Source organism: Triturus cristatus, chromosome 8 (assembly GCF_964204655.1).
Source record: "Triturus cristatus chromosome 8, aTriCri1.1, whole genome shotgun sequence".
Taxonomy (NCBI): domain Eukaryota; kingdom Metazoa; phylum Chordata; class Amphibia; order Caudata; family Salamandridae; genus Triturus; species Triturus cristatus.
Window position 1 is genome coordinate 436,654,400 of NC_140591.1, and position 24,628 is coordinate 436,679,027.

The 24,628-nt window shown below is 45.8% G+C and overlaps 1 protein-coding gene across 1 annotated transcript in view; it reads right to left on the reverse strand.

The window, feature by feature from the left end:
- The window catches only part of ZC3H13 (zinc finger CCCH-type containing 13), a 362,285-nt gene that overhangs the window by 154,819 nt on the left and 182,838 nt on the right, over positions 1-24,628 (reverse strand). The window contains 3 exon segments of the mRNA XM_085621836.1: positions 4,389-5,444; positions 5,818-5,921; positions 16,474-17,167. Of these exon segments, the coding sequence (XP_085477962.1) occupies positions 4,389-5,444; positions 5,818-5,921; positions 16,474-17,167 (1,854 nt within the window).

Genomic DNA, 24,628 nt, shown 5'->3' on the forward strand with positions numbered 1-24,628 from the left:
AATGGCAGACGGGACAGACCCCACATTCTCCTCAAAGTACCGTTGCAAGGATTTAATCAAATCAGCACGAATAGTGGGATCGCGCAGGTACCAGGCATTGATTGGAGCTACCCTGCCCTCCCCCCTCGGGAAGACATCAAAGTGCAACAGGAGAGGGGAATGATCTGAAATACCCCGCGCCAGGTGGCGCACCTCCCCCACTCTCCCGGCATAGGCCGCAGGAACAAGGACATAATCAAGCCGCGAAAGGCTACCATGGGCCCCCGAATGGAAGGTGTACTGCAGCCGAGCGGGGTGCTTTAGACGCCAGCAGTCCACCAATCCCAGTGTGTCCAAAAGGCCAGACAGCCACGCTTGTGCCCGGGGGAGGTCCCTAGGGGGATAACGATCCAGAGTCCCAGAAGCCACCGCATTGAAGTCCCCCCCAACCACCAGAAGCCCCCCCGGAAGGTCAAGCAGGAGGCGTCCCAGGTCCGCAAAGGTGGTGGACTGTAACCCCGGTGGGACGTACACTGAGACAAAGACGACTACCCTGCCCTCCATTCTCCCCACCAAGACAGTGTAGCGTCCCCTCTCATCATGGCGCACCTCGTCTATTTCTAGTGGGAGCGAGGTCTTGACCATAATGCCCACCCCTCGCGAGCCCGATGTGAAGCCCGAGTGGGCCACCAAACGATAACCACGTCTATTCATGGCACAATAGGAGTTACCAATGAGGTGTGTCTCCTGCAAAAAGACCACATCAGGCGAAATCCGTTTCAGATATTGCAGGACCACACCCCGCTTAATCCTATCACCCAGTCCGTTAACGTTCCAGGACAGCAAAGTCAGGTCCCTACCCCCCATCACGTACAGAAGCCATCATTAGTCCCCCCGAGAGCATCTCAAAAAAACCAATACAATAAAGGGTTTGCCTTGCGGTAGAAACGAACCACACCCCACCCCAACCCACCCATCCCAACAGAACTCCCCCCACCCTGCACCCCTGCATGAGCCCAAACTGCCCCCCCAAAGTGCAGTGTGCCTGTCGCCCCATGGAAAGAAAACTAACTAGTCCCCCAGAGGAGGAGGGAGATCCCCCAAGAGACTCCACACGACCTCCGCAGGAGGGGAACTTACCCTAACAGTCAATGGTGACAATAACACAGTCCAGAGCAAGGCCTACCATTAGTCCCTCAGTCCTGATACGGCGGGCCCTCCCCACCAACCGCTCCCCCCCCACCTCCCCGGCCCCGATCTCCGGGCAGAGTGTCCAGCCAGTACCCGGCCGCCTCGGGACGATCAAAAAAGTGCGTGCGGCCATCCACCTCCACCCTCAGCTTAGCCGGAAAAAGCATCGCATATTTGATATTCAGGTCCCGTAGGCGACGTTTGACACCGAGAAAACTCAGTCGCTGCTTTTGGACCGCCGGAGTAAAGTCAGGATAGAAATTGATATCCATATTGTCCAGTCTGACCGGCCCTTGTAGCCTGGAGGTCTGCAGGATAGCGTCCCTGTCCCGAAAATTGAAAATCCGGGCGATGAGCGGCCTCGGAGGGGCTCCGACCTTAGGCCTACCCCCGGGGACCCTGTGGGCACGTTCCACTGCAAAAAATTTACTCAGCCCCCGAGGCTGGAGATGGGTGAGGACCAATTCCTCCACGAACAGATCCGCTGCCTCTGCCTCGCGTCCCTCCGGCACCCCGATAATGCGGACATTATTCCTCCGGGCCCGACCCTCAGAATCCTCCAGTCTACGATGCATCATGGCGCTCGCCTGGCCAAGCCTGCGCACCTCCTGTTGGAGGGCCGCCACGTCGGATGTGAGGCCCGAAGTAGAGTGGGCCAAAGAATCGACCCGGTCATTTGTTTTGGAGAGATCGGCTCTCACGAGGCCCACGTCCACGAGGACCGAGTCGATCTTCTGCGCCAGAGTGTCAAAGCGCTGGCCCACCGAGGCCTTCATCTCGGCAATGGCGCCCATGACATCTCGGAGGGTCAGGTCCGTGGGTAGAGCAGGAGCGTCAGTCGGGCCCGTAGGGGATCTACGCAGCGCCTCTGGAGATCCCTTCTGGAGGGTGTAGCGGTCCATATTGTTGGATTGATGGGCCGCGCCACGACGGGTCGACTTCACCTTAGCCCGGTCGCCATCTTGTTTTGTGGCCATGGTCGCGGTCCCAAATCGAGCCAAGCTCCTCAAGAAGGGGGTAGACAATCCCGTTCAAGGGCTCCGGGGGGGGGGGCGACCACCGCTCCACAGGACGGACCGCAGCCGGCGGGCCGGCAGGGCACCCCAACCAGGCCACATCACCGCACACCGCCTCGCGACCCTACCTCGCCTGGCAGCAAGGAGGGCGCAAAAGCGAAAGTGAAAGTGCGGGGTGCGCGAGTCGCCCAGCCTTGCCCGCCGCTGTTATTCACTTTGTCGCCGGATCGCCCCACAACTCCAGTACGGGGGGCCGGCGTGGAGAAGGCCGCAAACCTTAATCGGTGCTCCCGCCGGTGTCCGAGGTCCGAATTGAAAACGGAAAACGGGCGTCACCTCAGCTCGAGTTCAGAAACACAGTCCCCTCATCTAGGACAGGATTCGGTCAGGATTTATGCAGGAGGTCGCGGAGGTCCTCGGGAGCCTCGCACCTACGCGGCCATCTTGGGTGCGCGCTAGGCTCCTCCTCCCGAATGTTCTTTTTGGATCGAAATGCTGAGCAGGCTGGACAGCTGGCTTCGCCGTGTTCGGGTGATAGGCACAGGTTCCAGACTTTGTGATGGTCACTGTGCGGTGAAGGCGCTTCGATGTAGTTGTAGAAGTTTTTTCGCTTCGAAAAGCTTGTATTTGAGATTTTCAACCGGAGTGGAAAAGTTACATCCGAACCCAATGGCGGAAAAAAACAATCTGAGGATGGAGTTGATGCCCATGCGCACTGTAGTCCAAGGGAGGAGTCACCTATCTCGTGACCAAAGACTTCTTCCGAAGACAACAACAACCTGCAAGCATCCGAGCCCAACACCAGATAGCGATCTACTATCCTAAGTGTGTGATCTGCAGCTCATATGCCTCGAACAATATATTTCTAAAAAGTATATGTTCATGTTATGGAGATATGTGAAAGAGAACAGGTGCTACCAACTAGGGTGGTCATGTAAGTGAAAAAAGTCCAAGGCCCCAGACAGAAGCAAAGTCTAAAGAAAATGTTTAAATAACCAGTTTTTCAAGTGCTTCTAGCAGGCAGGGAGACCAGTTGCTATATTTTGTAGCCAGGAGTAAGCATGCACACCAGTTTTGGTGTGAACAATATATGGGGCATCAGCCAGATAGAGGCTGGGTGAGCATAAATTGCGAGCAGAAAGGTGCAAAGGGCGTTCCTTGTGAAGACAGACTGATCCCACATTGTATAGCACTTAATAAGCAAGGCAGATGGTCATGAATAAAGCTTGTTTATGAATCAGGAATAAGTGCAGTACTGTAAGATGTTTAGACATAGGAGAAGAAGCGAAGAGGTTTCAGGACAAGAAGATCAGTCATTTTCTGGAACACTTGCAGACTAAGAGTCAGGTAATGGGTAATGGCCAGTTAAGAAGAGCTCCTGCATTCAAACCGTAAGGTGATCAGAGCTTGAACCATTGTTTCCCTGCCAGATAAAGAGACACAGGATAATACTTTGCATAGGATTTAAAGAAAAACAAAACAAGATGCAGGTGTGTTGTTCACTTGAGCGATCATATTAAGGTCTCTTTTCAAGAAACAAATTCAAGTATGTGTTTCAGCAGGTACTGGAGTACTGCCAAAGTGAGCCAGCCACCATTAGGAGGACCAGATTGGTATTACCAAACATGCGTACCTTTGTTTGGTTTCCAATTAATATTAAACATTTCGCTGACATCCAGTTGGCAATGTCCGACAAACAGGAGAGGAACTTGACACCAGTTTCCATCAGGTTGCTGGAGATAGAGACTATGATCTGGATGGAGAGGATACTGAAGCCATATGACTGGACGTTCTCAGTTAAAGGGGCCGTGCACACACTGAACAGCATGGGTCTTAGTGAAGACCTCGGAAACCATACATGTTAGCTTCAAAGGGGTGGAATGGTAATGTGAGAGATGAATGAATTGTGACGTATCAGAAATAAATTGTTAACTGTTCAGAAGGATGGAAGAGGACACAGTATCAAATGCTGCAGAGGTCAAGAAGATCAAGGCAGTAGTATGCAGATGTCCCCAGCCAATGAATATCTCTGCAAATAATGTTCAAAAACACAAGTAAGTAGACAGCTGGTGTTGCAATTAGACACTTTCAAAGAATATGTATCTTCAACTCCAATAGGCTGCTTGTCTTTTCATTAAACAACAAGAAAAGGTATTACGATTTGTTTGCCAAAATGAAGACAAATCGTTTCATCGAAATTACCTGAAGATGTGCTACGACTTGGCTCCCCTCTTCTTAGCTGGTCTATTCTGGACTTGCGTTCCCCTGTTTTTTCCATGCTTCTATTCCGTTCTCTGTCCCTGGAGCTACCATGTATGGTCTTTTTCCTGACAGTCTGATCATCGCCACTACGATGAGCAGACTCATTTGAGGGTGATCGCATGCGACTTGAGGTCCTGCTCTGATTGCTACAAATGCTGCTGCTGCGTTTCTGATCAGCAGGCTTCCGCGGTGGCAACTCCTCAACAACAGTAGGTGGCGGCTCTGCTACTTCCAGTTTATTTTGGGTGGGTTTCAGAATAGATTCTTCAGGTATTCGTTCTGGAACAATAATTTCTCCACGTTCGAGGACCTCATCATCTGACCAATCACTGAAGTTTGTTTCCTTTTCTTCCACTACAGCTTTCTCAAGAACAACTTCAACTGGCTCCTCTTTTATTATGCATACAGCTGGTCCAACTACTAATGCAGGTATTGGGGCTGCAACAACTGCAGCAGTCACAGGTGGTGTCCGGGGGCCTTTCTTCTTCTTACTGTGCTGGGTCACTTCTTCATCCGAAACATCTGAATCCCCTCTAGACCTTTTACGCTTCCTATCTGCACTTTTCTTTTTCTGACCCCTTTTAGGTGAAAACACTTCCACTTCTGTAACCAACTCAGGACTTCGCTTTTCTAAGGGCACTTCTTCCTCCTTTTTCTTTTTCATTGCTTTTTTCTGTCCTTTAGATCTTTTTTTGCTTTCTTCATGCAATCTCTCAGAAGAATCCAGCTCCTCAGACTTGATACGAACTGAAGACTCGGATTCCTTGATCTTAGAAATTTCAGCTGCTTCCACAACATGTTCTTTCTGTCTTTCTACTGAACTGCAAACTCTCTCTTTGATCTCTTGTTCTTCAAAGCGCTTTAAAATATCCTTTTTCTCAGGTTTTCTCTCTTCCTCTTTCCACCGTGTTGGCCTGTCTTCAGTAAGATGAGGGGGGCTGAGAGACCGGCATTCTGGAGGCCGGACAACTTGACTTAACAGTCTGTGCTTTTCATCTATAGAGAAAAAAGTATTCATTTTATTTCACAAAGCACTCCAAAAATCAAACATTGTGAGAATGATGAAGCAAAGTTACCGTTCTGGATTGATCATTGTCTTGTGAGATCGTGTATTCTCTTTCATTTTGTTCTAAATTTACAACAGTAAATTTGGAGATAGTAATTTCCAACTATGATAATCCCCTTCGCACAATAAAAAGATGCTTACCTTTTTTCGGACCCGCTTAAATGAGTCTGTTAACCAAGGAAAGTTGCCATTTTCTCTCATCTTCTATATTTAATTCTTGATAAGATGCAGTAGAATTTTGTAGTATAATTATTTTTTTTAATAAAAAATAGCAATGCACCACTCGCTACAGAAAATACGTACTTTTCTCATCTCCGCTGTTGTACGCATCACTATCAGGTGATTGGTCACGGCGCCGTTTGGGTGACGGGCGTGGACTGAGGCTATTTTCATTCCTGTGACGTTTCCTGTATTGAACAAAACATTATTTTCACGTACAAACCTATGTAATGCATACACTGTGACAATCTATTTAATAAGGAATACCTAATGAAAGGGGTTCATGATACATTTATTAACAATAAGGACGTCCAAACGAAACTAAACAACCCCATCATGTGAAGAATATACAACACTTAATCCTATTGGAATTCTTGTATACTACACAAAGGAGACAATTTCCTGTGCACAAAATTAAATTTTTGTTTACTTAACTCTTTTGAAAGCAGTGCTTGCTCTCACCCTCCCAGGTTGTCGCCACATCTTTTCTTGCCCTGCTCAAGGACTACATAAAGTCCACAATAGTGGCAAGGGTTGAACACAGACAGCCGTTCACTTTAAAATAGGGTAGATGGATGGCAGCAGGCAGTGATTAGCATACAGAAATGAAGAGCAGTCAGATATCACTCTCCCGATAGACCGCAAGAACTGCCACCAGTCATGGTTTTCTAAAGTCCACCTGGCTCCATACTGAACAGCTGAAGGAGATGCAGAGGATGAAAACTATGGTTGCCATTATCCCGCAAGTCCTATACGGGTTGGTGACCCTCAAGTGAGAGGAGTGATGGACTGCACGGTTATCCACACTCCAAGGAAAACATTTCAGCAGGACTGAAAATCATAACTGTCAGGGAACCCTGTAGTATAAATGAAGAAATACTCTCAATCGAATATGCAATAAAGTAGAACTCGGGCATACTATTAAGCAGAATATTTCAATTTTTTGACAAGGACAAGAACAAAGACAATATTTTGATCTTTTCGCTCAAGTGCAAAAGTCCACAATTTTTCAGCATGCGTTAAAATTTATTTTTAAAACGTCCAATTATACTTTTCCAGTTGTAAGCGTGAATCCTAAATTCATACTACACTGTGTGAGGATTGAAGTAGGAAGCAGGAAGACTTGGGACAAGGGTGGAAACTGTAGACTGGAGGAATATGTTTCTCCAAATCCAATAAGTCTGCTCAAATCTTGAAACAATCACCTTACATTTTTACTTTTAAATTACCTGTATATATACTTTATTTTCCAAGTTTCCCAAATAGTAGCAAATCAGTGATCCAATCCAGCGAAGTTCCACACCGGTATTTTGGACTTAATTTGAATGTATATTTCAGTGCTAGAAAAAATATTTGTTTGCCTACCATCCATTTAACTGAACACAATTCTGACGTTTATTCCAGCTTTTTTTTTTTTAAATTAGTATAGTATTTCCTGATGGCATTCAACAGGCATTCCTTTGCATTGAAGAGATTTGTACATAGTTTTTTTTCTCTGCTGGACACATTGGCCTAGTTTTATAGAGCTCCTCAGTCTTGGCCCCTGGGATCAGCCACCATGTTCATTCAATCAAGAGTCATTGAGAGAAAAGGTTTGCAGATATTGATTAAAGGTGAACATATAGCAGGTGGGCCGCTTCTATATTTATCTTTATCTGCCCAAATAAGTAATGTGCTTGGTAAATGGAACTTTGAACTCTATGCTTGGATGTACAGTGTCATGGTGAGAGTGGTGCAAAAAGAACTATTGATGGACAGAATGCAGAACAATGTCATACATTCACCCCAGCACAGAGCTCTGGGCCTAAATCCGTCGTTTTTTTGCTCACCATGCCATTCCAGTTTGGACCCAGCCATATGCAAATGAGTCTTGACCCTGTGCCCAATGGGAACAGTCCAGCCCGAACTGCCAGGCCAGGTCCTCCCTGAACTGGTGGCAGCTGCAGGTTTTCTTACTCTTGGTGGTTACAGGCTCTACTTAAACTGCTATAAACATTAAAATAACCAGAATACTGCCAAGTATGCTACACTCTGCTGGATAATCAGGACTTGAGCAACATTCAAACTTGAACCTAGCTGGTGAACATGGCTTCATTAATTCAATTTAATTCCTGATGTACACCTTTTTGAAAGGCACGGAGCAGTATTCAGGGCAAAGGAGTGAGGGAACTGTCAAAGAGTAAAGTAATGGAAATGGTTACTACAGTTTAACTATATCGCTCTGAAACCCAACACTATATAAAGGAATTCCAATACCAGACTATTAACTTTAGAGAAGGTACTCAGGAACACACTACCTTAGTAAGTAATTAAAACGCAATCATCGGCAGTGGAGTTTAGCACAGGTGTGCAAAAATGGAATTAAGCAGCTGACCAGCCAGGAGCTAAGACTGTTTATGGAGAATGTAATTGTCGAGGGAGGCAAAAAAATCAAGAATGCACAGAGGACAGAACTTCAAATACATCAACTAACTGGAAGGAGTGAGAATTACCCACCATTAAAAGACAATCTGGATATGAACCTGGAAAGAAGCCAATGGGCGAGCAGAAGGGACTTCATTCTGCTCTACCTTCTGTAGGGTTGTTTCATAATTTCTTTAGGCTCATCAGTATAACTCTCAAGGACATAACCTGTGGACAATCTGCATTATCTGCAAAAAGGCAAATCATTGTTGCTGAGCCTGACCTTTGCAGGGTACTCGGTTGTGCCTGTTTAGGTCGTGCCTGCGACAGCGCATGCACTGCTTGTGCTCTCACTTGAAAGAGATATTGTAGACAGCAATGGGATTGCAGCCCGTCCATTGCTTAGCATTCATTGGCTTTATGGTCACTCTTATTTGCTGTCTTTTAATTGGCTAGACCGTACTGGCTTCACTTCCTCTTTCAGCTGGAGCATGGATCAAGTACTGATTGCTTTACCTTGGTTGCTCTCCTTCCGCTGATCGCACTGCGATTGAGGTACTACTTAAATTTTTTCTTCTTTCGTCCTTGTTGAACCAATTGCAGCTACAGTTTACTATGCCACACACACTACAAAGAAGCCATTTTCTCCTTTGGATGTTTATTGTCACAACAAATGTTATGTGCTTTGAAAGCGACAACAGATGCTATCCACTTCCAAATGTATTCTCACTAAAGACATGGCTGCAATTGCTTTCTTTATGTGATAGATTTTTTGGACAAATGTCAGTTTTTTCTCGTTCACACATGGGGAGATTAACAGATGTGCGCAGAATGACTGGGGTATTGTGTAGAAACCCGAAAAGCATTGGCAAAGGCAATAGGTCTTACCTTTGAGACAATTGCAATGTAATTTCCTTTTGTTCATGCTACACATCATGGGCACTGCCGGTTTTGGCAATGATTTATAGCCATGCTACATAGCAGCATAGCTAAAAAGAAAAATAATAACAAAAGGACTATGATGCAGCCATAAAAAAGTGCATTATCTCTGACTGTGTCACAGCACTTTTTAAAATTCGTTTTAGTCATACTGCAAAGCATCTGTGCTGCTATAAAGCATGGCTACAAACATTGCCAAAGCCAATAGCACTCATAAGCAAGACCTACTGGCTCTGCCAATGCTGGTTTCACAACGGTTTACATTCTTGAATGCTCCATGTCAAGTCTTCGTGCTACCAACTACTTTTTCTTGTGAGATACTCGTTTCTTTCACCAAGCTTTTCTAACTTGACTTATGGATTTGCCTTCCTCATAATACGGATATTTTGTGGACTCTAATTCTCCTCTATATTTCGGGATTATTTTAATTTACAATACATACATTTGTTTATTTTCATTTTTGAGCAGCTCCCCATCTCCGTCTTTGGGTTAGATTGAATGTTGTAAGAATTATGAATGAAAAATTAATATAAATTAAAAGTGGAACGCCATTGCTATGCCATACTAATAGTAGAAGGTGCTAAAGAAATGTACAAGTTACTTACCTTGGGTAACAGTCTTTTTGAAGGATACTCTAACCACAGATTCCTCAACTTTAAAATATCCCTAGGAGAGGCTGAATCAAGAGATTTCCAAGCAGTTGCTCCAGTGAATCTCTAAATGGCACCCTGTGACTACGTGGCGACCTTCCACCGCCTGAAGCAAAGAAGCAGAGCTGTACATAGGCACCACCCTTTCACGCTGGTCAGCTTCTGGTGCAGATCTGGCGCTCAGCTTGTAACTTTCCAGTGTTCTGACAACTCCGAGTTGTTTACAGACTGCACTGGGGAAGAAACGTCACCCTAAAAAAACAACAGGGTTCATTCCATGCCGTGATTGCAGGAAGGAGATGTCAGTCATGGAACCCCACAAAGTGACTCTCTGGTGTCAGGGCTCCAGTCACAACCCGTAGCTCTGCAAGACATGCACTCTGATGCACATGAAGGCTAGCAGATGCCAATTTTATCCAGCGCCGAACAGGAGGAGGATTAGCTTGAACTTAAGGTCTTGCTCCTGTCCAAGTTGTGCGGACAATCTCACTCCAGTTCAAGATGCCGCTTCCTTGCTAAATCTCTGCCCCACTTGAAGTCATACGGTAAGATGAAATTCGAAGTGGCTACAAGCTCAAGAAGACCAAGTAGGATTTGACACGCCATACTCCCACCCACCCCTTCGCCACATGAAGTTAGACAAGAAGCCGTGCAGTAAGCACTTTGAAGTTCTCATTGCTCCCACCTCTTCCCACTCAAAGCCTGTTCATCAATTTGCAGCTGTAGGAAAGTTCCCCTTTTTGCATGGTTGCCCCCACGTTTTGCTAAACTGTTGATGTACTTTGAGTGTGCCCTGGGTTCCTGTCAACCAGGTACCCAGGGCCCATGGTTTTTCCTTAAACTGTCCAGTTGCAAAACCCAATTGGCAACAGCTCTGGCCACATGTAAGTCCCTTGTAAAAGGTACCATAGGCACTGTGACCAGGGAAGGCCTCTAAGGGCTGCAGCCCTTATTGTGCCACCCTTAGAGGGTATATAAAAGTAGATAGCACCTTACTCTCTATTTGTGGTAGGGTGGTCAAGCAGTAAGTCTGTATCAGAGGGTAGTGTAAAGCATTAGTTGTACACACTCAATCAGCACATGATATCACACACTCAAAGACTAAACTTCAGACCAATTGGTTTTGTATGAAAATATTCTTTTAGCTATTTTATTTTCTAGAACCAAGCAAGCCTGGCACAGGTAAGCAATACATACTTTACAGTAGTAATGCAGTTTGTAAACAGTTTGAAATGCACTTTGATTTGATAACAGTAGATACTAGTAACACAATGCTTTTGATATACTGTACATATACTTTGTATTGGCTTTTTTGTAGAATGTCAAGTAGATTACTTTACAGATTGCTTTTCTTACACAGTGCAGTATACCTGGATCCTGCACTGGGACATTTGCTGTAAACAGGTAAGTAAAAGTTTTTTTGTTGTTTAGCTACAGTTTTAAAGGATTTCTTAGATTTTCCAACACCACACAAAAACTTTTCCCAGAAAAACAGTCATTGTTATCATATGGAGGAAAATAGGGTTATCGGTTCAAAGGTAAGTATTTGGTTGTGGGAGTTGGTATTCTGGAGTTGGACTCAGGGGTCCCCCATGGTCAAGGATGCCCTCTTGTTACACCCTCAGCGGCACTAGGGCAGCCGGGTGCAGAGTGCTGAGGCCCAATGTTATCCAAAGGGGGATAGAGGGGCTCCGGTTGGTAGCTGCTGATGAGCAGGCCACTGGGTTGTGGGTGCAAAGCTCCTGGACTTAAGCTCAGGGCAAATGAGGGCTCAAGCCAGCACAAAAGGTGCACTCTGAGCAGCACTGGTGCGGCTGGGTGCAGAGTGCTGTTTGGCGTTGGGTGCCCTGTAGCTTTCAATGTTGTCTCCGGTTTGCAAAAGCACTGCAGGCTCGCGGACGAAGGTCTTCTGGGTGCGACCACCACTTGGAGAGGTAAGTTGGGATCTTGGGGTTGGTTAGGCACCGTCGGTTGGGCCACCCAAGGCTGTGGGGCGTTGGGTGTAGGGGTGCCTTTTAGGGTTGAATCTTCTTACCAGCTCCTGGTCGCAGCTGGGGGCACCTTCCGGTTTGAGGCTGTAGGCATCAGCTGGAGGCTTGAGGCAGGTCAGGGGTCGCCGGATCTCGGGACAGCAAACCCCATCGGAGACGTCCTCTCGGTCCGTGGGTGTCTGGTGCAGAGTGGTGCAAACTCGCGGATCCTTGCGGAGCTGGAGTCTGTTGTTTGAACAAATCCGGTGTTCACGGGAGAAAGAGTCTTTGGGATTGAAGGCAGGCAGGTCCGTTGGGTTTCTTAAGGTTGCTGGCTGCAGGACACGCAGGATCTTGCTGGAGCAGGTTCGAGGTGGGGACAAGCCAGTAGGACTGGGGCCAAGTCAGTGGGCGTCCTCCTCTGGTTAGCTTCAGCACGGCTGTTCGGTCCTTTTCTTCTTATAGGCTCTTGTCTGAGGAAGCAAGGTTCAGGGTGCCCCTAAATACTTGATTTAGGGACGTTACAGGTAGGTATAAGGTTGAGACCAATGGATCCCTTCCTTGGAGTGGGTACACCCCCTATTATGCCACCCTCTGTGGGAGGGGGGCATAAGCCTTTCCCTGGTTGGCTGGGTCCCCCACAAGATGGCGGTAACAGATGTGCTTCACCTCGCCTCCACCACCTGAGGGTTGGGTTTGGCAGAGGTGGGCACACCTCTATTCCTCACTTGTTTTTCCCACTGGTTCTCCTGCCCAAAGTGGGGGTCAGAACCAGTGGGGTCCAGTTGAAAGTAGCAAGTGGCTTGGTGAAGCTCACAAAGGCGGCAAGCCTTTGAAGCTTCCCCTTCGTGGATCCTGCCCATCCTGGGGAGGAGGCTTGGCACCTCATCCCTGGATGTGCATTGTTTCAGGCCCTCGAAGCAGCAGGCTCTGGACCCAGGGGTCCAGAAACATGTCTGGGGGTGGCAGCTGGCGAGCAGCCACTCAGCCAGGACACTAGCCAGGTCGTTTTTCAGGGGCCATCTCTAAGATGCTCTCTGAGTGAACTTTTCATTAAATCCCACACTAGAATCAGTGTGGGTTTAATGTGCTGAGAGTTTTGATACCAAACGTCACAGTTTTCAGTACAGCCATTATGGTGTTGTGAAGTCTGTAATGACAAACTTCCAGCACCATATACTCTTAGTGGAAGTACTGCACTTACAATGTCTAAGAATTGATTTAGACACTGTAGGGGTACAGGGCTCTTGCACTTGTACCCCAAGCGCCGGTATAGTGCACCCAGCTAGAGGGGTGGCTGACCTATGCCAGGGCGGTGGGTTGTAGGCATGGCACACAGGGATGTGTGCCATGTCGACTCTTAACTTTGTTTGGCACAAAAACAAGGAGCCTGCAATGACCGTATGTGCGTGAAGGTACAGGGCCTCTAAGGATGGCACAAGTGCTGCAGCCCTTTGAGGCCTTCCCTGGCCACAGTGCCCTTGTATCTATGGTACCATTTACAAGGGACTGACATGTGGTCAAAGAATGCCAATTGAGTTTTGTCTTAATGCAGTTTTTAGGGAAAGACCATAGGCCCGGAGTACCTGTTTGGCAGGAACCCAGGGTACGCTCAGTCAAAGTACATCAGCAGTTTGGCAAAAGGTGGGGGCAACCATGCAAAAAGAGGACACTTTCTTACATGTGTGGAAAAACAAAGGAAGCACACAGTAGCTTAATTTCTTTAAAAGCGCTCGAGTGCAGAGTCGACCTGCTCGACAAAGAGGCGAGACCAGTCAAAAAGCATACCCTTTAGTGATGCCTGAACACCGCCCAAAAAGCCTGTGGAACTCCACCAAGCATGGCACTGGAGCACCATGTTTGTACCAATCACTTTGCCCAGGTAGTCAGTTGTGTCCAGGTATGACTGGATGATATAGTTGGCTGCATTCTGGCCACCTTGAATGGTCTGCACCAAATTAGCATAGAATTCTTCCAGGATAGCGGGTAGGATTTCAGCAACTGAATCCCATAAGGTATAGAAATACCTGCCTAGCATACCACTGGCTATGACGGAACAAAGTGTGAGGCTAACAGAAGAAAACACCCTCTTTCCAAATGTCAGACTCTTTTTGGGGGATCAGTCAGGAAAGAGTTTGGGTTAACCCTGTTGGAGGCCTGTACTACCAGACAGTGACAGAAAAGCAGGAGCACCCAGAGCAGATCTGTGGCGGTATGTCACTTGTCTATTTACTGGTGGGCAAGGGCAGGAATTATTCCAAGTGCCCATGAGGGTGAGGGTCAGGTTCTTGTTGAAGGGTAGTAATGATTTAGTGGAGGATAGTCCAGGCTGTAGCACCTCAAAGAACATTGTTTTTTACCTCAAAGGAAGGTAACTGGATAACCAAAACGGTCTGTGTTATTACCATGGTCAATGAGGCAGATTTCTCAGTGAAAAGGCCAGGGCGTGACTAGCACCAAATGAGGGACAGCGACCAGCCCACTGGACTCCTTTAAGTCAATACAATAATCATACTGAAGGACAAACACCCCCCCCCCCCCCCCCCACACCCCAATATCCTGATCTTCTTCAAAAGGTGGTTGGTTCTGGTCAAAATTCGATCCGAAAAAAGTGGTGGAGCACAGGGGAACCTCTCCTTGACAAGGGTAAGCTTTTGAGTCAGACTGTACTGGGACAGATATTTTAAAACCAGGCCGAAATATCGCTTTGGCCAAGGCTGAGACAGAATTAATTTGAAGTCAGACAGGACAACTTTATTGATATCCTCTCAAGTCAATGTAGCAGGAAATGGCAAGGTTGTGTTGCTAGACTTAAGAGTCTGCTCCGAAGCCAGACTTGAACTCAAAGAAGGTTAAAGAGACAGACGGTGCAGAGGGTGGAACCCCTGGCAGTAACTGAATGGAGAAGTCTTTGGATACAAGTATCAAGAAGACGCTCAACAGGGAGAAAGTAATGTGCCAAAAATGCAGAGCATGGCCTCACTGAACATCTCAATTTGTAGTGGCGTTGCCAGTAACCCGGATCTTTGGGGGGGGGGGGGGGGGGGGAGACATGAGGACCAGCTGCTGAAACTGCTTCCCAATAGGGGGCCTGAAGCAAGACTGGGGACACCTTGAAGTCCTCACAACTTCTCAGAGTGAAAATCTGGGATGATCAAATTTTGGATGTCTTGTGCTTTTTCTTTGACTTAGACTTACCAGAAGACTTGGATCATGATGGTGACCTGGGAACAGGCCTTATGTGATTTACTGAGGTACCAGAGACATGTTGTGGGAATCTACTACAGACATTTGTTTGTGACAGCCCCTACAAGGCTTAAAACCTGAACTTTTTGGAGGGGAAATGCTTCCTTGCACACTAGTAAGAAATTTGGAAATCGGTCAGCTTGTTCACTGACAAAGTAGGAGCCAGTTCCAGATCTATGCTCAAGGCATGGAAAGAAAAGAACTGACATCAGAGATTATATGTGGCTCCAGTAGTCACTTTCGGGGCTGGGCAGCGTTGATGTGGAGCTCCACAACACTACTAACCAGTGCACAGAAGCTATGCTGAAAAATCATCCAGGTCCAGTCTGGCACCTGGGGATATTCTAAAGGTGAAGAATCCACAGTGAGAAATATCCATCAGAAAGTGGATTTATAGTCCTGGAACACAGACTGTTTTTATCAGCACCCCAGTGAAAATATGGACTGTGAATACTGTCTCGTAAATATCCATTACCCCATACCTGGAGTCTATTGCCTACACTGTGTGGAACATCCATAGCTGGCATGTCTTTGTTATGTATTCACTGTAACGGAATGAATGGAAAGAGAATTTGGGACACCATGAGAGGGATATACCAGATGGCAATGTTCTTCAGGTTGTCCTTTGTTCACATAGCACATCAGCCTCCATGTTGGTCTTCACACAACAACTCCTCTGAATAGTGGGCCTCTAACTCCTGCAAGTGCTGTTCTCAGTTGGGACTACTGAAGCCTTGAGGCCAAATAACTGCCTCTGCAAACTGTTTTTGCAGTGTGACCCACACCACCAGAAAACATTTACAAGAACAAACTGTTTTAGAGATTAAGTCCTCTGATGTTTGTTATCTCACAGAGGATGTTATAATGTGTACTAACTTAATTTTTCATATTGCCAAATTCATAAACTGAGATCAGCTGGGTCTTTAACTAATCCCTAAACTGTGTAGCAAATAATTCCAGTTACTAGAAACCTTCTCTTTCCCAGATAGGCCAGTCGCCTGAACTAATGAGACATTTTGGCACACTGATATTCAAAATAAACTATTCTTGGGTGAGACCTTTGTCACTTGGTTAGAGATTCTTTTTATTTTTAATGGAAACTGAACATCTGGGGTTTGAACTCAAACAGGTGATGCAGAAAGCATTCAAACAGGTGGCCAGACAAGTTAAATGATTCTGCATTATTTGGCTTGTACCAGTCCTGTTGACGGAAGCCTTGGTGTAAATACTGTTACAGTAATCCTTACTGATTGTTACTATTCTAACTGCTGCTCAACTAAGTTGATAAAACGTAACCACCTGCCAAACACTAAGGATCTCGCCAAAGTAGACATAAGCTACCTAAAGGAACATTTTAGAAAATGTATGAACACCAAACAATTTCTCTAAAAAAAAAAAAGGAGAAAAGGAAAGAGACCTTCATCCTACTCTAGACTGATCTAGCATTTTGACAAACTCTCTAACATCATGAAAAGCCTTTAAGTAAGTGACATTCATATTATACATTCAGCAGAAATAAATATTTCTCTTACTTGGATTTACGCTCATCGTGGATATCTTTAGGATTTCTTTCTTCACGTATATCCTCCCTCTTCTCTCTGCGATCTTCTTTAGTCTTTTCTCTCTCATCCCATTCTCTTTGACGTTCTCTTTCCTTTTCCCTTTCTCTTACCTTTTCTCGCTCCTTCTCTCTCTCTCGCTCTTTTTCTCTTTCCCGCTCACGCTCTCTTTCGCGCTCCTTTTCCCGCTCCTTTTCCCGCTCCTTCTCCCGCTCCTTCTCCCGCTCCTTCTCCCGCTCCTTCTCCCGCTCCTTCTCCCGCTCCTTCTCCCGCTCCCGCTCTTTTTCACGCTCTTTTTCACGCTCTCGCTCTCTCTCTCTTTCGCGTTCTTTCTCCCGCTCCTTCTCTCGCTCACGCTCCTTTTCCCGTTCCTTCTCTCTTTCACGCTCCTCCCTTTCTCGTTCCCTTTCCCGCTCTCTCTCCCTTTCACGGTCTCTTTCACGGTCTCTTTCTTTATCCCTTTCTCGGTCTCGTTCACGGGCCCTCTCCCGCTCAGATTCACGCTCTTTTTCCCTTTCTCTCTCACGTTCTTTCTCTCTTTCTCGTTCTCTTGTTCTCTCATCTCGCCTGTCATCAGGTCTGTCTACTCTCCGCTCCTCACGCCGTTCATCACGCTCAAGGTCATCATTTCTTCCTTGATGCCGAACTGGCGAAGTTGTTCTTTGATCTGTTGAAAGTAGCCAGTGAATATAATTATTACTACAGCTCAATTCAAATGCAAACTAAGATGAAGCAGTATATTTACCCTATTTTAAATGCAACTGAAAATGGGTTCTTATACCATTTATTATCAATACTTGAATTCTAGGGCAGTTAAAAAGGAAGCACTTGGTATGGAATCAACAAAATGATTAAGTATGTCACTCTGGAGAGTTGCATCTTAAATGAGTGTTCTATTCTGGACACGCCTTAGGCTTTCTAGGAGCCACAAGCAATAACAAATACAAGTACGTAATTCTTAATAAAAATAAAGATTTCAGAATCCTTCAGAAAAATACAAGGAATTAAATGGGACCCCCCTCTCAATGGTGGTTATCACTGCAGTGTTGCATACAGTACTGCCTCCTAATGGCTACATTAGCCAGCCATGAACAAAATGGAACATTCCTTCATGTGCAGTCTAGTTCTAAAAAAAACATGCATGGGTATCTGCAAAGTCACAATCGGAACACTGATCCTTTATTTGTTTTGTCCATTACAATTAGTGTGCAACATTTAGAAAACACAAATGCACTGAACAAGTGACAGCATTACATTTAAGCCTAATACACAGAGAGCAGACATTCAATTATTGGATGTACTAGTAATAGTATTGGGGGAAGATAATCACAAACCTACTGAGAAAGGTCAAAACAACCTACATCTTAATCGCTTCTATCCACTAGCACAAACTTGAAAAGTATATTTAATGAGATTCCAATAGTTGTGCACCAGAGAAGTGGCAACATAAACGAAAAAGCGAACTGAAAATTGAATGCATATAATGCACCACTGGAACAAAGGAAACATTTCCTTGTCGAAAATACAGATATTCTAACACCTACAGAAAACTCAAATTGAAATACCAGGAGACATTTAAGACCAACAAGTGAATATACGCACTAAAACACCCACGTTGGCTAATACATGTTATTACACAAAAGAAATAAACAGCCGCTGTGCGTTTCATAGAGGTACAAAGCAAGCCAACTAACATTTTAGAAAGTATTAAAATGAAGAACTCATGAATTTCGTAAGTGCAAAATAGGCTGGATAAATTTTGATACCTTCAATCTGAGAGGCCTCAATAAAAGAATGGAAAAGTCATTGCTAGTGATCAATTAAAAAAAACACGGGTTTTGGGACACATGCTTATCATTCATGTCAGGCATATCGACACTAAAATATACAACACAAACCTGAATGAAGCTCCACAGAAATATAAATAAAACAGAAAAATCACCAGATAATGAAAATAACATAATGGTCTAAGGAATCATGGAATAAAGACAGTACTGGTAACACAGCATACTTTAAAGATAATGCAACAGGACACTACTCAAATGAAGAACTGGACAGAAGAACCAGAATAAGCCAGCAAATCACACACTGGAAAAACATCAGGTGAAAATATGATGAGCTTGACATTGAGGGATACACTTTAGATCAGACGCCAGGATAAGCTTATTGGTGGGGGCCATTATCTTTAGTGGTTGAGGTCTGGTGGTTCCAATCTGCGGTCCCAGCATCCCATAGCTGGTGCGGAAAAAAGAAGAACTGATGTCAGCGCGCGAGGGCAGCGTCTAAGTACTCCGACGACGTCATTCCGGCGCACGACGCCGAACGTGGAGCCGCAGACGACGCCTAGCGACGCGCAAGGGGTATTGCTGACGAAAAATCTTCCGAATCCAGTCTGACGCCTGGGGATATTCTAAGGTGAGGAATCTAACTAACGTGTTTCTTTCAGATTTCCTGGCCAGAAGAACGTTCAAGCAGATTGGTACTCGAGGAATCAGACTGATTCGAGCGATTGGATGATCGACAGGTGTGTATTTTGGAGGATAATGGCGTTATGGGGCCCATGTTATGTGGATCTGTTTGCGAACAGATAGAACACTCAGTTGGAGAAGTTTTTCAGTTGGCGGGCGGATCCGGAATCGGCTGGGATAGATGCTTTCAGGCAGGATTGGAGGAATCTTCGAGGTTATGCTTTCTCACCATTTGTGATGATAACCAGGGTAACCTTGATGGTTAGCAAGTGGAAGGAGACGGTGGTTTTGATAACTCCTTTTTGGAAGTCTCAAGTTTGGTATCCCATCCTTCTGGAGATGTCGATAGATTATCCAATATTACTTCCAATTTTTCCAGGGATTTTGAGAGATGCGTCAGGGGAGTTTCACGAGTTGGTAATGACGGGTCAGCTGAGACTGATGGCATGGAGAATTTCAGGAGAGTCTGGGAAGTGCCTGGACTTTCGAATGAGGCTTCAGATCTTATTAGAGAATCATGGGCTCCGGGAACACGGAAGATGTATAGACTGGCCTGGCAGAAATGGTTTCGCTGGTGTTTGGAGAGGGATTACGATCCCGTTTCAGTGGATGTAATTTTGGTGGTGAATTACTTGGCATCTTTGTTTGCCTCAGGTTTGGCGTATAGGACTATCAATTTGCATAGGTCAGCTATTGCTGCTGGACATAATATGGTTAATGGAGTTTCAGTTGGTCAAAGTGTTTTGGGTAAAATATTGATGAGGAGTGTGAGGGTTGCAAAACCCCCAGTGGAGAGATATTCATCTGTGTGGGATGTTTCCAAAGTTCTTGAGTATTTAGAAAGTTTAGGGCGTAACAGTGGTCTGGATTTAAGGGTTTTAAGTGGAAAATTGACTATGTTTTTATATTTAATGTCGTACAGGAGAGTTTCGGATGTTAAAGCGTTAGATGTAGGAGCAAGGATTTTTAATCCAGAGGGTGTTTATTTTTATTTGTGGAGAAGAACTAAGACAAATTCAGATAGCATTTTTTATCCTTATTTTGATGATCATGAGCGTCGGTGTGTTGTTCGGTGTTTGAAGGAATATGAAATGAGAACTTCAGGTGTTCATCATGCAAATGAAAAGCAGTTGTTGATTTCTTATAGGAAACCTCACAAAGCAGTTTCAAGCCCTACTTTAGCAAGATCGGTGAAAGAAGTGATGAGGAATGCTGGTGTGGATGTGAGTAGATTCGGGGCACATTCTGCTTCTGCATCTAAAGCATTTATGCTAGGGGGTACGTTAAATGATATTCTGAGATGTGCTGATTGGTCAAATGACTTTTCAGGAAATTTTATTTTAAACCGGTATTAAATGCAAGTTCTTTGTTGTTAGAGAGGCTTTGAACTTCCATAATATTAGCCTCCGGTCTTGCCATAAAATGTAGATTTTCATAAGCCTTGATGGACAGAAAATCTGGATTTTATTAAAGACACAGAGGCTAATATTATCCCTCCTCTTCCTACCCTTATTGGTAATGTTTATTTGTATTTTTCAGGTCGTAAACAACAATGATTCAGGAAGAAGGATCTAATCCGAATTGAGATTATATGTTTCATGGACTTTTTAATGCATTATATTGATTTGAGTCTATTTATGCAGCGCAAAAGAAGGAAGAGTCATGGAGGTTCCGGCTCTTTGTTAGTGTTCTAAGATCTTTGTTGTTCTATGTTCTTTGATGATGCTGCTGTGGGTGGCGCAATAAAGAGGATTGCATAATATTAGCCTCCATGTCTTTAATAAAACCCAGATTTTCTGTCCATCAAGGCTTATGAAAATCTACATTTTCCATCACTAATCATTGGGTCAATACTGGTATGTTTTTCCAACCAAACCCTCAGAGAAATGGTATTTAGAGTTGCATCATACTTAAAACATTTTTCAAGGTGCAAATGTGTTCAGTTTACGTTTTATTTTGAATGCAAACAACAAATCTTGATTTTATGCATCTAAATGTCTTTGCATATAACCAGGGAGCATTCTGGCATCATTACAAATAGTTAACGTTTGCTAACATGTAAACATTTTTAAACTGGACCTACTGTTAGTAATGCAAGCTCAGTGCACAGCCCAATGCATTTTCTTTCATTGTGCGTTCTAATAGTAAAGGTTTTGCATTATAGATGAAGGATCCGAGGAATCTTGTGTGGACTTTTGTACAGGACAAGAACCAAAGGCTTATGGAGGAAGGTGAAAAAAGCCTTGTCCAGCAACTACAGAGCCAAAGATGAAACCAGTGGAGAGGATTTAGCAACTGTTTGTGTTGCTAGAACAGGAGCTGATGACATGGATTTGTCAAAGAAGCTACAGGATGTTTCACCAAAATCACCTTATTATGCAGCCAAGGATTGCAGGGTCAGATTGTGAGGTACAGCGATGTCTATAGAATTTCATAGTACGATCCTATAGATTAATTCCACCTGGTCAGGGATGTGAGAAAGTGCCATCTTTCTTGCATGGTATGCCCCCATTTTTTGCTGAATTGCTGACTGTACTTTGACTAAGTGTGCTCTGGGCTCCTGCCAATCAGGTGCCCAGGGCCTATGTTCCTTCCCTAAAACCTAAATTGGCAAACCCTGGCCACATGTCAGCCCCTGGTAAATGGTACCCTAGGTACCCAGGTCCTTGTGACCAGGGAAGGCCTCTAAGGGCTGCAGCACTTATTGTGCCACCCTTAGAGGCCCTGTACCCTAACACAAACACACTGCCCTTGCAGGCAGAGTATCTGGGTACAAGACAAAACACAGAGACGACATGGCACACATCCCTGTGTGTCATGCCCACAACCTACACTGCCCTGGCATACATCAGCCACCCCTCTAGCTGGGTGCCCTATGCCAATGGTGTGGGCACAGGAGCATGAGCCCTGTGCCCCTACAGCACCCAGGTCCATTCCTGGGCACTGTAAGTGCAGTGCTGCCATTTAAAAGTATATGGTGCTGGGAGCTCGTCAAACACGAACCCCACAGCACCATAATGGGAACACTGAAGACTGAGAAGTTTGGTATCAAACTTCTTAGCACATTAAACCCGCACTGATGCCAGTGTGGGATTTAATGTACAAAGCACTACAGAGGGCATCTTAGAGATGCCCCCTGAAACCTAACCTACAATCCACGTCTTGTCTGAGAGGCTGCCTAGGCTGCCACACAGCAGACATGTTGCTGGACCCCTGGGTTGAGAGCCCCCGCTCTCCTGGGCCTGCAACGATGCACATCCTGGGCGAGGTGCTAGGTCTCCTCCCCCTGGATGGGCAGGGGGAAGCTTCAAAGGCATGCCACCTTTGTGAGCTTCTCCAGGCCATTTGCTGTACCCAGCAACTGGCCCCCACCGGTTCTGACCCCCACTCTGGCAGGAAGACTGGCCGGAAACCCCAAGTAAGGACAGGGGATGTGCCAGCCTCTGCCAACCACCACCCCTCAGGCGGGGGAGGCGAGGTGAAGCACATCTCCGGGCTCTCGTCATCTTCAAGATTGGAAGCCCTACCCAATCATGACTAGGCTACTGCCCCCCTCCCACAGGAGAGTGGCAGGATAGGGGGTGTACCCACCCCAGGGCAGGGACCCATTGGTCCCTGCCCTTACCTACCTGTAACGCTCCTAAATCTAGTATTTAAGAGCACCCTGAACCTTCCCTCCTCAGATTCCAGATTCCGTAAAAGCAAAGAAGAACAAGAAGAAAGAAGAGGAAGACCGCAACTGCTTTAGCCCCAGCCCTACCAGCCTGACGACCCTCAAACCTGCTCCTGCTAAATCCCAGCACCTCCTGTGGTCAGCAACCTCACAAACCCCGGAGGACCTGGCTACCTTGTGACTGAGCATCTGGGACTCCCATGAGCAGTGGCTCTGCTCAAAGCAAGTTTCTAACCACTGGCATCAGCCCGGAACCGCGAACCACTCTGCACCCGTCAAGCCTGGCCTGTGCCGGAGTGGACAAAGACCCCGAGGACGTCCCCCTGGCGACTGTGACCCCGGATCCGGCACCCAAGGACCCACCTCGACGCTCCTAACGATGCCTGCAGCCTCAGAACCAGGGACCCCCCCCCCCCAACCATGATCAACAGCTGGTAAGATTTCCCAACATCAAAAGGCACCCCTGCACCCGGCCCCCTGCAGCCCCCTGTGCCCGACTCCGTGGTACCTACCTATCCTCCAACTACCCAACTTACCTCTCGAAGTGGTGGTGGCACCCGAAGAATCTTAGTCCCCGAGCTTGCAGCCTTTGTTCGTCCTTGAGCTTTCCCATTGAAATCCATTGAGCGCCCGAAGGCTCAAAAGCACCCTGCACCCAGCCGCCCGAGTGGCCCTGGCAGTGCAACCTCTACTCCTACCTACTTCCCCATTTGCCCTGAGCAAGTGACCAGGAGCCCAGCTCCCACAGCCGCGTGGCCTGCTAGTCATCAGCCACCAACCAAGGCCCCCCTGCCTCCCATAGGATAACATTGGGCCTAACTCACTCTGCACCCGGCCGCCCCAGTGCCGCTGAGGGTGTAACAACTGTACCAACCTGACCCTGGGAGACCCCCGAGTCTGTGCCCAGAACCTTAACTCTGCCAGTCGAGTACTTACCCAAAAGCCGATAACTCACTTTTCTTCCATAGGATAACATTGACTGGTTTCTTCTGAAATTTCTTCTAAGTGTGGAGTTTCTAAAACTTCAAATATTCACCTAAAATCAACCGAGTAACGAAAACGGAAATACTCACCTGCTATTAGGAGAGATCCCAGCACTGGCCCTGAAAAGTACTCACAACCGTACTTCCCACTAACCCAATTTTCTTCCATAGGAAATCATTGACTGTTTTTCTGTGGAATGTCTTCAAAGTGTCGATTTTTGTAAACTACAAATATTCTTTAAAAATCGTACCAACTGTGAAAACGTAATTACTTACCTGTTTTAGGCAGAGGTCCCAGTACTGAGCCTAGGATCCCAGCCCTGGATTACAAAAGTAACGAGAACATACTTTACCCGTAACTTGAATTTTCTTCCATAGGGGAACCATTGACTGTTTTTCTATGAAATTTCTTCTCTGTCGATTTTACAAACTTATAAATATTCCTTAAAAATCGCCTGTATAACTTAAACGCAGTTTCTCAAACGCTTACAGGTGGTACACTAGTGCTGAATCCAGGATCCAACACTGACCTAGAAAAAGTAACCATAACCCCCACTTACCTGCTAAGTGAATTTCCTTCCATAGGATAACATTGGTAATTTGAGCAGAAAAAGTTTCTAAGTGTCAATTTTTAAAATAGTTAAATATTGCTTAAAAATCACAACAGTAACTTAACCGAATTTACTCACTTGTTTTCAAGAACTGTCCCAGGACTGAATCTAGGATCCAGTCCTGGAGTTAGAAAAGTAATCCTGAAAGTAATTAATTGCTTATAACTTAAAGTTCCCATTGAGCTCAATGTATTATTGTGTTTGAAATTGTGTTGCCTATTGCAACAACCTGTAACTATTACCTACAAAAGTCATCGCTGGTCATCAGCATCATCAATGCCCAGAGACAAAGGCAAGAAGGAGTCTGCTACAATCACTTCACTTTTCTGATGCAAATTGCCTGTCAGCACCAGAGTCCTGGGTCAGATTGCAAGTGAACAGGAGTACACAAGG